This window comes from Molothrus aeneus, chromosome 1 (assembly GCF_037042795.1).
Source record: "Molothrus aeneus isolate 106 chromosome 1, BPBGC_Maene_1.0, whole genome shotgun sequence".
NCBI lineage: Eukaryota > Metazoa > Chordata > Aves > Passeriformes > Icteridae > Molothrus > Molothrus aeneus.
In genome coordinates, this window is record NC_089646.1 from 93,726,029 (window position 1) to 93,738,373 (window position 12,345).

A 12,345-nucleotide genomic window follows, 5' to 3' on the forward strand; every position below is an offset into this window, starting at 1 on the left:
AATTTCCCAATCTTTAATTTGAAACTGTGTATCTTAGACTACCTCAGTAACAAATATGAAGGAAAAAAGTGATAAAGAGCCTTGGTATTTATTTTAAATTGAATCAGAAATAAAGACTCCTGTTTGCCTACATTTATAAACTTCTCTTCTTATGACAAATAGACTGCATTAGTATAAAATTACTGAAACAAGTGCTTTCAATATTTTTTTTATTGCAGAAAATAGAAATATGTATTTGTACAATGGCTAGCCCCATAGCTGGGTATCCTAGAACATACTGGTTATTTACGTCTAATATTCACTTCTGTTCCCTAAAAAGAACCACTTCAAGGTGCATATACAACCACATGCAGTTATAAAAGGCTATCTTCTTTCAGATTATTTTTAGCAAACAATAATCTTAGGCTTCACATCTGTACTATTTCCTTCTAATCTGAAAACTTCCCTGAGATTTTCTTTATACTAACACTTTACATTAGACAGTTAAGATGACACTCACTATAATAAAGAAAGGATGGCTACAAAGAATTATATTAAGGAACATTAGCTTGACTCGGATTATGTCCTGTGTATTTGATGAAGTATTCTTAATGCCTTCTCATGAGAAGATAAAAACCAAATCCTTATCTTGCTTCTCTTGCATGCGAGAATATCACTTGTTTCTTTGCTGATTTAACCATCAGTTCTTTTTGACCTCACTAGTGAGACACAAAAAGACTCCATATCTCTTCAGATTCCAATTTAGCAAAAGTGCTATAAACATTTCAATATGGGTGACACACTATATTGCAGTGAGAGTGGCATTAACAGGAAGCAAACTTCAACGGAAGCAAAGCAGTTTGCTGAAGAATGTAACAGCTCTTTATAGACACAATTCCTCTTCTGGAAACAGAATGTAAGGAGGTTTTTAAGTAGAGCAGGATGCCTATACTAAAAGTGTGTGAAATTTCCTCAGGCTTTAGCAAGAAAAAAACTGATGCTATTATTAATTAATTATTCTTAATTAAAATTAATGTTATTGTTAATGAAGGAACTTCTCAATATCATCTTTGATATGAAAATTACGGCATTATGTGAATTTAGCCAGTATGTCCTGTATATTATACAGCAGTTTATATACAGTTTCATGAAGGCTATCTTTTTTGAACAATAATGCACACACATGCACATATATGATGTTTGTTACCATTACTCTTAAGATACTCTTTGTTCTAGAGTTAATTATAAAACGTTTCAGAGATCTGAAACATTTATAAACATTTATAATTGTTAAAATTTATAATTGTTAATTATAACATGTTTCAGGTCTCTTTCTAGGTCTTAGTTGAACATCTGATTTTAAAGAGAACATGGAGAATGAAGTGTTTTATTACTGCTTTGTAATTCCGCTGTTGTTGAACTGGAAGAGTGGACCTTGTGATGACCCTTGGTTTGTCTGATCTGCTGTGTAACACAGACAGTGTGCTTGCTCTGAGTGAATTACTCCTTCAAGTCACAGCAACTCTAAAAAATTAGAGCAGTTCTTTAAATCAAGTAGTTTATTGTGATTAACTTTTTCTGTTGCCATCCAACTTCAATATGTGGCTCCAAGAGTAAATTATCTTCACTAAAATTTCATACTTTATTTCTAAGTGTCAATTTGCCTAGCTATGACCCTCAAACTTTTTTTCCACTCCTCTATTAAGAAGACAGACTTCTCCCTCTTCTTCAAAACATAACATGAAATCATGTCTAAGTATTTCATCTGACGGACAAGGCAGCTAACACACCTTGAGTCTCTTCACTAATAAACACATCACAGCGTATTTTAAGGATTCTGATAGCTCTGATTCCTCCTGTATCATTGATTACAGTTCATGAATAGTGAACACTATAAACAGACAACTGAAAAAACCCTAAAAATTGCCAGAATGAAATACAGACCAGATACAACCCTGGATCTGGAGAGACTGTGTTAACAGTTCAGTTATATGAGGTTCAACAAGGCCAAGTGCTGGGTCCTGCACTTAGGTCACACAAACCCCAGGCAGAGCTGCAGCCTGGGGGCAAAGTGGCTGCAAAACTGCCCGGCAGTTTGAGGCAGTTCTGGAAGGAGAAGGCAATGGGATCCATTGCTCTCAACTCATACCTCTCACTAGGAAAAACCTGGCACTCTTCATCACATTATCACAGAATACTTTGGAAGGGACTCATCAGGATCACCGAGTCCAACTCCTGGCCTTATGCAGGACAACCCAAGAGTCACACCACGTGTCTGAGACGTGGATGAGCTGTTTATGGAGACTTGAAAGCTGTACTGCCACATTTCCCAGATCTTGGTTTTGTGAGTACAACACAAAATAATCAGTAGCTGAAGTCGGGAGACTGTAAGTCAGATGGTCTGTCCCTAAGATACCACGCTGCAACCTACAGCTGACAAACAAGATGCTGTATAGCTGCAACAAAACCTGCCAGAATTCCCAGGGAGCAGGCACATACAGACCTTCCTGTACACCACAACTGTTTGCTATGGAGTTCTAGAAAGTCAGTCCTGCATCATCCTTCCCCAGCTCCACAGCTCCTCCTGAGCCCCACGGTTCCTCCTCTGCTATCAAAAACTTCCAATCAACTCAACCTGTATGAACACAGCTCCTTCCCTCTCCAACCAAACCATGGTAATCCCTGGAAAATAAAGGCAGAAGGGCAGAGCAATCCAGGATTTTTAAGAATCCTTACTCTCTGGTCTTCTTATACAGAAAAATATTTACCTCCATTTTGAAGAGCTATTGAAGAGACTTACATGCAAAATCATGAGTGTGCAAACAAATGAGGCAACATAATGGCAAATGAAGCAAACATAACATTCAAGATCTGTTCCACCTCTAAATAACCAGCTGCATTCACCAAGGAGCTTCCCTTCACATATTAGCTGATCCAACTTATCACAAAGTATCACAGCATACCCTTTTTCACTAGGTAAATGAAAATTTACAAAATTATGTAAGGTTTCTCCCATTTATAGTCTTGACACAAAAATATGACCAAAACTTCACACTTACATTCTTCCATTTATTATCAACAGGTTGCAAAAGATTAGTAGGGGATGTCGTTAAAGGCTGGGTGACAGAGTCCTACAAAGAAATCAAAATAATTTAAATCTTAATCAAAAAGAAGAAAAACATGGCTGATACAAAACATGGCAGAAAAGTAGCACAGAAAAATCAGATAGTGTGAGAGAAACAGAAGTACACTAAATCATTTTAGCTATAAATACTAATGCAGCAAATGACAGCCTTACAGTCACTATAATTTAGCAATATTCTCATATATCACACAAGAGTACATTCTTTGGTAGCACAGCACTTTAGGAAACTTCAGCTTTTGGAATGGGTACTTAATAAGGACATAATCCTTGCTTATCCCCAGGTATGTATCAAGGGATGACAGATACTGATGGCAAACTTCAGAATAGAATTATTATACTGGAGATATGTTGTTAAAGCAGTTCTGCAAGTTTTCAGCAGAATGAAGAAAAGTTCTAATGTAAGAATGCTAGTGCTAATCTAATAATGTACTAAGTTTCTAATGCAATTTAAAAAATAGAAATAATTAAATATATGCAGATTCAGACATAAAATTACAAATAAAAAGCATAATCCCCTCTAATTTGCAATTGATGTCATTTTGTATCTCTGCTCCACCTTGCTAAACTTATTGGCATCTATTTTTAGAAAGAATCTTTTTCTCCCTCCTGTCTCTTTGTTTATACTACTGTATGGCATTTTTTGCTAGTCCACTCTTGCATGCAAGCAGCAAAGTATTCATGCAAGCAGAGATAATACCACACTGCTGTAATAAAAATATGCTAAGTAAATCCAAAATATTTTAGTAAACAAAAAAACAAAACAAAAAAAACCAGAGCTGGCCAGGGAAAAAAACACATGAGGTAGTAATGAAGGAATTCTTTTCCATCCTGCTTTTAGGATTAGTCTTGAGAATGTAGAAATGTAAAAAAAGACATAGTGAATATATGCACTTGCAAATAAATAAGACACATTAGTCTTTCTTTTTATGAATTAACATGGAGAAACAAATAGTATCTGGCCTATAAAACAACTTCAGAAAATGTAAAAAAAAGCTTTTCCAAACACCATTACTAGACAGGTTATTTCAAGAAGACACAGCTGCAAAATGAAGTTCAGACTTCAAATGTTAACCTTCTTCTTTCAAAGACAGGTATTACTCATCACCCATTGAACATAAAAGCATGAGTTGGAGATAAAGCAAAGCAGAAGGGACTAGAAGTAGAAAAGATTGTTCTAATAAAGAAAAAAAGAAGAGTACTATGATAAATTAAATATGCACTGGCTCAAAAAATACTGTAGTCTTATGAAAACAGAGACATTTTCTGAAATGTAGCTCTTTTTTGTTTCTTGGTAAAGAAAAAAAAAACATCCACTACTTCCAACAAAGCTGTATTTTTTCCTTTATAATCTGCCTAATAAGAAATTAGCATTTAAAAAAAGTTATCAGATATACACAGAAGAATCCACCATGTGTTTATATACACTAGAATTATACAAACAATTTCTGAAAATGAGTTGAAACTAATACATTTTTTCAATAGTTCTAAAACTTCCCCATAATTTTTATTTTATCAGAGGAGGCTAACATAATCTGTAAGAACAAGAATTATACTTTACTTAGTTGCAGAATTAAACTGCTACATTTTCAACCAAAGTGTCGAATTGTAAACACTTTTTTGCATACAGTTGGCCAATTTACATTTTCCCAATATTTAATCCTGCAAATTTATACCAAAAATCACACAAAACTTGAAAAAGATAAAAGACAGCTACAAGTTTAGAAGTTCTAACCTATCTGAAGAACTACTGGAATTAAGATATAGACCTAATTAAACTCTCAAAGGCATTTTCATTTCATTTGGATCAGCAAAGCTTACCGCTGTAACATGAGATACATCTGTTGAAGCACTTGCAGAATTCTGTGGACCACCCATGTGCATCTTGCTGATATGTGTATTTAAACTACCCAAGCTTTTGAAGACACAGCTACATTCTGTACAGTTGTACGTAGGGCCATTCTTCACCTTAAAAAAAAAAAAAGTAAATTTTCCCTACACCTACCAAATATCATGTTTTTTCATTATTTTTCTATATAACAAGTAACTATGGGATTATGAGAGCTACAATGGTTTATTTTTCAAGTTACCAATATGCAGTTATGGAATCAGGCTGGTACCTCTTGGATATATGCAGATTCATATAATCACATATAATCTATATGCATGACTACAATTGCTTATTACCACTTGACAACATTGTGAAGCAGCAGACAGCAAAACTCATGTTCTGCGGCAAACGAGGCCTCAGACCTCTTTACCATCTCCTACCATTTCACACTTAAAATCAAAGCTGAAATGCAACTTTCCAATTAAGATATGCCTGAAGAGGAAACATCATACATAATACAAATGGAAGTTTGGAAGTATGAGATGAAAAAACACAGACAAAACCAACACCGTGAAGACCATGGAAGTTTAATGTCTAGTTTGAACTGAATTTGAACACACAGAACAAGAAAGTGATCAGCAGCCACTTTTTTGAGACTTTCAGACTAATGGGTTAAGGTAATTAAAGCAGTTAAATTTGCAGATTCCAACCATCCTCACCTTCCCTCCTCAGTCCATCACACATCAATAACATCCAGTGTCATACTTGCAATGTGCAGGTATTTAAAAGAAAATACACTGCAATATATTATTGGAGAAAACACACTTGCAATATATTATTGGTATTTCATCTTTTGTGACATTAAACTGCCAACAAGACTTTCAAAAAGAGGTATCAAGTAATAAAATATGCTACAACTAAACAGTGCTTTAGGAAGTGAGAATCAACCCATAATTCATTATCAGCTGCAATGTTATTCTGTAACTCTCTCAGAATAAAACAAAGAATTCAGAGAGTTCCACACAGACTTGAAGAAAACACAGCAACAGAAAGAAAGGAAAAAAATCAGTAAGTTAACCAAAGCAGTAACTCAAATGCAGGCTCAGGACTGCAAAACACAGCATAGGACGTGATCAAGAGCGTTTATTTAAAGTATCTTATCCCACAGCTTGTTTTCTTCTTACAGAAAAACAGAGTAACAGAGAGAAAAGTATAAAAGTTAACTAATATTGAAAAAAGTCAATTTAAATTATTAAAACAATGTTGGTTCATTTTTTCATGTAGCATAAGCTGTCACACATAGAGAGTTGTTAACCTTGAGGATGACCAATCACACCAGAGAATCACAGAATCAATTAGGTTGGAAAACACCTCTGAAGTCCTCAAGTCCAAACCTATGACCAAACACTACCATGTCACCTAGACCATGGCACTGAGTGTCAAGTCCAGTCATAAAAATTTATGTCCATGGATGGTGACTCCACTACTTCCCTGGGCAGCCCATTCTAATGTCTAATCACAGGTTCACGAAGGAATTCCTCCTGATGTCCAACCTAAACCTCTCCTGGCACAGCTTAAGACTGTGTCCTCTTGTCCTGTTGCTGGTGGCTTGGGAGAAGAGGCCAACCCCCACCTGGCCACAGCCTCCCTCCAGAGAGCTGTAAAGAGTGATAAGGTTACCCCAGAGCCTCCTCTTCTCCAGGCTAAACATCCCCAGCTCCCTCAGCCACTCCTCATAGAGTGCTCCAGACTCCTCACCAGCTTCATTGCCTTTCTCTGGACATGTCCAGGACCTCAATGTCCTTCCTGAATTGAGTGTCCCAAAGTGAATACAGTACTTCAAGTTATATGACTTAACATAATTAAGTGTATCACATAAGACATATTCATATACTAAGGCATATCCTAAAAGTAAGAAGCTAACATGCTAAAAGGATCCTTAATAATATCTACCATTGTAACACAAAAATGAAAAACAAGACTGCAAATCTCAGTTAGGGGAAGAGTGAGAACAAAGATGATATTGTGCACACAGGAAATAAAAGAAGCAAAAAGCACTACCTCTGTCACTTCATAATTTCAAACCTAAACTAGGTCTCTTTCTATGGGTATTTCCAACCACAACTCACTGAAGTATGGAAGGAAATTACTGAACAAAGTTGCATAGATCATATTGCTAAGAAGATTGTATTACTTTATCACAGCAGTACTTTCTGAGTCTTAAAAACTGTCTGTCAAAAAGAGAAAAAAAAAACAGACATAAAGAGGTCTGAATCATTCTTTTTGTAAAACTTATTCTGGAATTTTCTTCTACTTGTAACCAAAAAAACTCTGTAAAAGGCTGCAAAACATACTTCAAAGACAAATGGCAAGCATGTTCTACAATAGAATTAGTGAGTTGCTGTTTGGCCTTGAAATTTTTCACCATTTTCTGCTTGGCTACTTCTGGCTTACTTTCATCTGATTCTAGTCCTTGTTCTCCCAAGACAGACACAGGTACATTTTTGTACACCTAACCCCACTATTCATTAATCTGCCCATGTACTGAAAAGACACTGGCCAATGAAAGTTTTGCTACTTCTCCTGAGTATACATTTATTCAGACAAGCTAAGGAAAGCTGAGAGGTAAAAGCAGCAAACCAGAATCTACACTACAGCAATAAATGCATACTGGTTGGAGCACATAGGAATAGCAAAACGGAGTTAATACACATGTTAGCAGCCAGGACTCGATGAATAATGGCCTTTACCTCAGAGTGAACTCTCTGGATGTGTGACTGCAGGTTGCCTTTCTGGGAAAAGGCGGCGGGACAAAAGGCACAGGCGTGGGGCTTCTCCCCCGTGTGCTTGATCATGTGGGTCTGCAGAGCCCCCTTCTGGTTAAAGGCCTTCCCACACTCGCTGCACTTGAAAGGTCTTTCACCTGCAGGGAAACAGCAGCAGGAAGAGGAAGGGTAAGGAGATTTAAGGAAATGTCAGCCGTTTTCTGTAGCTAAACGAAAAATTGTATCCATTAAAATAAAATACAAACGTTATTAGATATGTTATTAGGAAGCTTTGACAATAAAATTGTCTACCTCAATGACCAACCTCAGCACCTACACTGATGAAAATGTAGCCTTGCTAAAAAGGTTTTGTGACTTAGCTGATGATTATTAGTTTAAATAGGTAAAATAAAGGATATCTAAATGAAGCAATTATTTAAAGCACCTTCCCTCAACTTGTGGTTTGAAAGATCTCAAAAGCTGCTATGCAAAATCATTGGAGCAAAAAAGACCAAAGGGAAAAAGAAAAAACAACCCCACATATGTTTTATACCAAATCCTATAAAATGTATATATCTTTACAGAAACAAGCAGGCCCAGAGGGTAAATGGACAGTAATAAATAACTAACAGCCAAAAATTAAACCTTTTATCTAATTTAAAATCAGAAAGTCTTACAGCAACTCTGCATAAGATGGTATATGGTTCCCATTCACAATAAATATTAAGAGTCATTCACTCTTTGCAACCACATACTGAAAAGATGCAATGAAATAATGTTTTAGACAGTTCTGCTCAGAAAATAATTTTTAAAACTGATCATACTGAATATTTAAAGAAAAACTAGCCAACATTTTTACAGAAATGCTTTGTCACAATTTCCCAATTTTGGTGCCCTCAGTGCTGTGCATAATTACACTTTTTGTATGTTACCAGATAAGCATGAGAAACCCCATAGAAACTTTAAGTGATAGAACATATATAACATAATAAACAGATCACAAAGCTACATAAACTTACTAATAATAAATTTCAGTATCTTACAACTATGTGTCCTACTTAACTCCTGGAAACCTCCACTGTGAACCTAGTACTACTACTTTTTTTCTTTTAGTGAAAGAGTTCAGCTGTGGTAACTCTAGGAAAATATTTAACACCTTGCCTTTGCACATTTCCATAGCCAAGACCAGTATAAGCACCACTGGGTGCTATCTTTGCTACACCACTAAGTCCTACCATGTACACATTAAATCAGTTTTAATAAATATTTTTATATTATTTATAATTTTATAGCTGTAATTACATCTACTTTCAACTTATTATTCCTTAATTAAGAAACAGAACAAAAGAACAAAAGCAGCTATTTTTCTGAAATTGATTTCAAGCATATAACTCACTGAAGGAATGTATATCTTCTGTTCTGCTGCTTAGGGTTTGTGAAGGTGCCTTAAGGATTGCAGGTTTTAACTGTATGTTTTTTAAAAGAGATTAAAATGAAGTACACTGATTCACATCTGGAAATACAAAATTCCTATTAGGCTTTCATTGGCAAAAAGCTTAGCTTCCAGTAAGAGTTGCTGGTGGACACATGGAACTATTGTTTCAGGTTAAGTTTGCCTATGTAAGTAAATCTCATTATAAAAAACGAAATCCTAACTCTATTGTGGAAACATGAAATTTCTGTATTTCTCAAGTGCAACTTAATAAATTACAGATTTGAGAAAGGGGACAAGGGCTTCATTACTCAATTATTAATGTGGGAATTGCAGTCCCTGAGACTGGATTTTTTTTCCCAGAAGGGTCTAAGTGCCTGAAATGACTAGCTAGAACAAAAAAAGTACTGCAATTAAGAGACTAACCTAATGCCACCCATTGTGCACAGATCTGCTGTTTTAACACTTAAAAACTTGGGCATTCTAAATTCTCTAAAACAGAGTTGTTCTTTTCTACATATCTACAGTACCTCAAGCAGACAAATGCCAGACAGATTGTCTGCAGATTTGGAGTACTAACATACTTCACAAATTACATGAGTATTTGCAAGGTAATTGGAACTTAAAATGACCTCCCATCATGTGCAGATTGGAACTGCATTTTCTGTTTCCCAACAGACAAATGTCTTTCAGTCTTCAGAAAAAAAACATAAATGCCCTTGAACTTTTCAAAGCTTAAAAAAAGCATCCATAACCAACTATAATCTTGTTTATTTATTCTGACTAAAATAAGCTAATGAATTAAATTAAAGAGCCAAGAATCTAAAATACTGAAGTTAATTTTCACTGACGTTTTTTATATTACTTTCAAGCAATTTTTTTAAAGCAGGTACAAGGGTGACCTCTTGTGTTATTTTTCTATAACTAGATCTGTAAAACTACAAAAGATTCTTAAGAAAGTGTCACACAATGGTCTTTTTATTTCTTTGTAAACAAGGCCATTCCTTTAAATGGCAACTCATTACATCACTGTCTGAACAGTGATATTACACTGATACTACAAACAGAATTGTACACTTACACAAATGTATACCTGAATTAATTATAAACTAGACAAATGGCAATTTATTCAGTATGTATGAAAAATACATACTGAAAGGAGACTTTGTTTAAAGCCAAACTCCTGCTATAATAATGTATACCTGGTTAAAACATAAGAAGTATTCTTTTATAGTCATCTGTACACTTCGAAAGTTTTATATTATTTTATGCTTGGCATTTTTCAATTACTTCAACTGCTTATGGTTTAAACATGCACATATTTATGATAAATGTGGCAAAAAACATTTCCTACTCATTCTGCAAATTTGAACAGTCACCTGCACTTCTTCAATTATTACAACCTAGGCTTATCACCTCAGAAAACCACTTCTTAAGTTTAAATTAATCAATTTTAAAAATGCAAGACTACTACTTTATTAGTATCATTAATTCTCATGTACTTGTGCTGTTTTTGCAACTAGATTTTAGAACCTGCTCTCTAGAGCACATAAGATCTAATTTAAAGTAGATGACTGGCCCTTATCAAGAGATTCTGATTTTAGGGCCCATTGAAACTCTAAGTACCAAAACTGATATTTGGAAACAAATGAAATGTATAGATTTTCTCACATTTTTAAACTGCTTCTAATCACATAAATCTGAAAAATTTAAAAGCATATAAATTTCCTAAGCAAATGAATTACATAAAGTTTATTTTAAACCAACAGGTAAATGTATCTAATAAGCCAAATCTATTAATAATATTTCAGGTCCCAACAGGGAGAAAAAATACACGGCATTTCAGAGGTTAACTGATATTTTTAAAGCAAAAACAAATTAAAATAAGTACTTCCACAGCCTTACCTGTGTGTATTCTAACGTGCCGTGTTAATTGACTCGGTTTCTGGAACGTCTTCCCACAGTGAGGACAGGAATAGGTAAACCCACTTCTATCAATGTTTCTGTTGTAAGATCTGGTATTTGATACCCTGTGATTAAAAAAAAAAAAGAAACATTACTTTGAGGATGCTTCTTTTACGCCATCATTTTTAACATAGTGTTAATTTGATGGCAACATAGTATCAGCTGCAACAGTGAAAACCCAAACTCCATAATGATATTCATAGAACACCAACAGCTCTTTTCTCAGTACGTACATGCACCAAGACTTTTAGCTATTTCTGCAGTAAAGATCTGATACATCTTAGAGGCTCTCTTCAGACATTTTCATGGTAAATTATGCCAGAAATAGACAGTGACTTCACAAACAGTGAACAATATACAGTGACTTCACAAAAAAAAAAAAAAAAACATTTTGGTGGGAACCTTCAACTCTATTTCTTTTGCCTGAATATAGCAAAGTCCTTCATTCTGAACTAGAACACACAAATCTCACACACTGGAGTACAAATGCACTTGCTGAAGTCTAGTAAGAACAAGTTAAGAATTTAACAACCCAAATATTCCCCACTGGCCCTTAAATACAAATCACATTCTCCAAAGAACCACAGAAACAGAGAATATAAATTCCCAAAATTCATTTAGCTACAAATCAAACTAATTAGTTTATTCATCCTAACAACTCTAAATAGGAGTTGTCCACAAGAACAATGGTTTTAGTAGGTAATACATTTACATAACTCAATACAAACCTTACTTGACACTTCAAATCTTTAAATTTCTGTTTGCAGATTGAAATTTACAACACTTGTTTAAACCTCCTGCAACACAACTATTAAGATTGTAGAATCTGTATTAACTTCTAGTAAGAAGAACAGTGAATAGACAGCATTTCTTGGTTTTGAATATGTCATTTTCATCATCTGTTTTTTACAGAAACAGTGAAAATTAAAAGAGAGATCAGCTGTCAAGACTTCAGGCTTTTTTAATATATAAAGTAAACCAAGAAAAGTTTTTCTTCCTTCTAACTTAAAGTAGCTCTCACCTTCCTCAAAGTAAAGTTAAACTAGAGAGCTGAAAGAAAAAACAGAACAAATATTCACTAAAAATAAGAACAGCATTTACCAGGGCTCTTTTTCCCCCTTTCATTTTGTGCTTTTTCAGACTTACAAGAAGCTCATGGGAGGCTGTAATGGGGAAAGATGATTAAACTGCAAAGAACAAGTAACATCTTTGCAGAATGAAAGCATTAAAA

The 12,345-nt window shown here is 34.8% G+C and overlaps 1 protein-coding gene across 1 annotated transcript in view; it reads right to left on the minus strand.

The window, feature by feature from the left end:
- Window positions 1–12,345, minus strand: part of ZNF236 (zinc finger protein 236) — a 78,656-nt gene that overhangs the window by 49,384 nt on the left and 16,927 nt on the right. The window contains exons 5-8 of the mRNA XM_066561046.1: window positions 11,055–11,179; window positions 7,703–7,875; window positions 4,943–5,089; window positions 3,039–3,110 (exon numbers count right to left, since the gene is read on the minus strand). Of these exons, the coding sequence (XP_066417143.1) occupies window positions 3,039–3,110; window positions 4,943–5,089; window positions 7,703–7,875; window positions 11,055–11,179 (517 nt within the window). The remainder of the gene's footprint in view (window positions 1–3,038; window positions 3,111–4,942; window positions 5,090–7,702; window positions 7,876–11,054; window positions 11,180–12,345) is intronic.